The 3,316-nt window shown below is 49.0% G+C and overlaps 1 protein-coding gene across 1 annotated transcript in view; it reads right to left on the reverse strand.

Annotated features, from left to right (window-relative positions):
* Nucleotides 1-2,309: 2,309 nt before the first annotated feature.
* SUFU (SUFU negative regulator of hedgehog signaling) overlaps nt 2,310-3,316 on the reverse strand; it is a gene marked incomplete at its 5' end in the record, with an annotated part of 59,863 nt that continues 58,856 nt past the window's right edge. Inside the window, one exon of the mRNA XM_010173128.1 lies at nt 2,310-2,420. Coding sequence (XP_010171430.1) covers nt 2,310-2,420 — 111 coding nt within the window. The remainder of the gene's footprint in view (nt 2,421-3,316) is intronic.

Raw genomic sequence — 3,316 nt, forward strand, 5'->3', positions numbered from 1 at the left:
GGCATTCACACAAATCTCTCAAAAACAGCTCTGTGGGGAGCGTGGGAGGTGGAATGGAATCTCTTAGGCTACAAACCTGCCCCGTCCACAGCTGGATGGCAACCAGTCCTGCACAAGCATTTCACGCAATCCCAGTGCCCAGCCTGAGGGTCTAAAACATGTGGGGGACAGTTCTGAAAGCCACTTTGCAAGATCATTTTGTTACTATAACTCTGCTGCACCCATGGTGTAGCACTGCCTGACACTGTGACAGTCCCGGACACCCCAATGGGACTCCCAGGGAGGAATCTCACTGGGATCCCACACCACCAGTGACAATCTGACCTGGAGGCAGCTAATTCAGAACGGTTACAGATACAATGGTCCTCTCCTAGAATAGTCCTCAGACCAAGGCCAGCAGCACCATAAGCTTCCCAGGGGCTGTGTAAATTAGAGAGTTGGTGCAAGAGGACAGTGACCTGCAAATCATCCATCTTTATCCAATTACTTGTCTTTCTTCCCGTAAGTGCCTGTTTCTGAAGGACATTAACACACACTCAGGCTCCTGCCAGAGGAGATCCCCTCCAGCTACCTGCTTCACAGCAAGGGCTGCTCTAACATGAATTTGCTCCTGACCTTGCTCCATGTGCAGCTGTGTGTGAGGGTAACCTGCAGTTGGTATCCATTGACCTTTAGTATGCTGGGCTGGCAGTTCAGGGTTTAACCCCTGACCTAGGGGCACGGCAGGAGGATTGCTCAGGATAGTGGCTACCATAAAATCCCACTCCTTCTCCTCTAGGAAACATAAACAGCCCAAGTCCCACTTATGGTTGTTTTTTTTTTTTACACTCAAGCTCTGCACATATCTTGCACCATATAATCTAGTGGCCCTACACTGCCCAGGGGATTCTCTTCTGAGTTCAATGTCTAGGGTACATGAAAAACATGCTAAAGATACTCAGACAGATCATTTAACTTATTTTCACTTAACGCAGGTGGCTCTTTATGCAGCAAAGGGAAGACTCTCCTTGCAGTGCTTCGTTCTACCCCATGAATATCATCAGCAACAGCCAGGGCTGCTGAGGAAACGCCTTCAGTTGGCCCAAACCGGGATCCTGCAAGTTACAAATCCTTGGAGGAATCTCAATGCTGAAAGATCACATTTCATCTCAAGTATTTTCCTTTTTATAAACAGGAGTGATTCCAAAGCAATCCTCTTGGAGAAGTCATCTTTTGCATTTGTTTGTTTTTCACTTTTTAATTTAGCAAAGTCACAGTAACTCGGAACCAAGCGCCCAGTTGCTGTGCCAGGAGTTGCCATGCCCATTGCCTCTGCCTCTCAGTGGAGAGCAAAGGAACACGAGCCGTCCAAAGCCTTAACTAAAGGGCCTTCAAACCAAAGTGCTCCTGGGCTTCCATGTCACTAGCAAAAATGAGCTTTGGATTAGGTTTAACTGGATAAAAGCTAGCCTGAAAGTCACTGCACAGCCAGCAGCATGCTCCCCTCACTCACACGGTGAAGAACATCCTGGCATTAAATCAACTCTGGATTAAACAATTAGAGCCCTGAGATTTTCCTGGGGGGAGGGGAGCAGGGCAAGGGATGGGAGGGCTGCTCTACAAGCCAAGGAAAGTTTCTTTAGAGTCTGCAGGGAGCTGTAAAAAATGGGATTAAAAATATTACATGTCATTTCTGCCACTGCTCTTTGAAGTCAAGCAGAATATTTATATGGCATGCATGGGAGACAGGGTGTTAAATGTTCCCCAGGAAGAGATCACATGGCAAGGGGAAGTTTAGCACCGCACAGCAAAGCTTTATAAAGCTCCCTTGGCTGCTGCTATAACGCTTCCAGGCTGGTGATGGTCCTCTGCAGGCCGTGCAGGGGCAGCAGGTGAAGGCCAAGTAGCAGATGTGAAAAAGCCCTCGTCTGCTCCCCAAACCCAAAAAAGGAGGCCCCCCCAACAGATCATTCATCAGTAAATGTGCTGCCACTGCTTTCAGCCTTTCTGAAAGAGGGGCAGGTGATGTGCCTGAAGCTGTTGCCAAGGACACTATGCATGGCATGGAGGAAACCCTGTCACCTGGCTCAGGGGCTGCACCGCTTTGACTCGGGGTGCTCAGATAACACGTTGGGAAAGACACTGGCAGAAAAGAAATGCAGTCTTCCTTAATACCCATCCCTGCCCTGTATTTCTTGCAATCCCTTTTCTCAGTGCCTTAGTTCACAGCAGATGTGAAGCTTTAGCAAGGCCTCAAGTCTACAGGACAGCGCTGCAGCCTGTGAGCTGAGGGAAGGATCAAAGGCAAGCTGCAGGACGGGCTGAGCTCTCTAGGACAGCACACGGGAGATACAGGAATGACGCAGCCTTACTTCCTCTGGAGAATTCAGATCTTCTAAATCTTCCAGCATTCTCTCTACAAACTCTTCGGTCAATAGGATCTGCAAAGGAAATACAGTAGTTTACGCCTTTACACTCCTAGTTTTCTAGCTAATTGCTAAGAAACAGAATGACTTCTGCAGAGAGCAGACTGTACCAGCTCACTGCTTCCCCCATGTCCTTCTTTCTAGCAATACAAAGGTTTGAGGGCAATGAGCTCCTAACTTTGTCTCCCACCTCAACCACTGCAAAAAAATGTTAAAATTATACAGCAATCTTTTTTGACCCTCAATTATCTTCCTCAGTCTAAAATTAGAGGCTCAGCTTTAGACAGACAGAGTAGCGAAGAAGGAAAAGGGGTCAAGATAACAACTGTTGGAGAGACAGTGGGAGACAGAGCCACTTTCATCTGATCCATTGAAGTTAAGCTCATGGTTTAATCAGGAAACAGCAGCACAGAGAGAGCCTGAGACCCATACAGAGCTGGTGCTCTGGGCTGGGGGAGGGCTGTGATCCAAGTGCAGCACATTGTTCAGATGAACCAGATGCTGGGTGCGGGAGGTGCTCCCAGAGGGGCCTGTGCTAGGTACCTCCATGTTGTATGGCATGTGCCCATCCCATGTGCCTGTGCTGGGAAAGCTTTTGGCTCATCTCAAGGCCAGGCTGGCAAGTACAAAGCAGCCCAGGAAAGTGGCTGCTGAAAAGGTCAAAATTCCTGGATGAGAGCTGTGACCCTGGCTCCATGGAGCCCCCCAAGTCACATAAACCAGAGACACCAGGGGGAAACCAACCCGGGAATTGAAGGGGAGGAACTCCCACCCTCTCTAAAAAAGCATGTGATAGCCAAAAGCAAACACATCCTGCCTCTCTTCACAACAGTCATAAAGGCCAGAGCTCCAGGCAGGCCAGCTGGCTTGGCAGAGGAGCAGAGACGGCAGTGCGGGACCAGGCAAACATC

The sequence above is a fragment of the Antrostomus carolinensis genome, unplaced genomic scaffold (genome assembly GCF_000700745.2).
Source record: "Antrostomus carolinensis isolate BGI_N321 unplaced genomic scaffold, ASM70074v2 scaffold18778, whole genome shotgun sequence".
NCBI classification, from domain to species: Eukaryota; Metazoa; Chordata; class Aves; order Caprimulgiformes; family Caprimulgidae; genus Antrostomus; species Antrostomus carolinensis.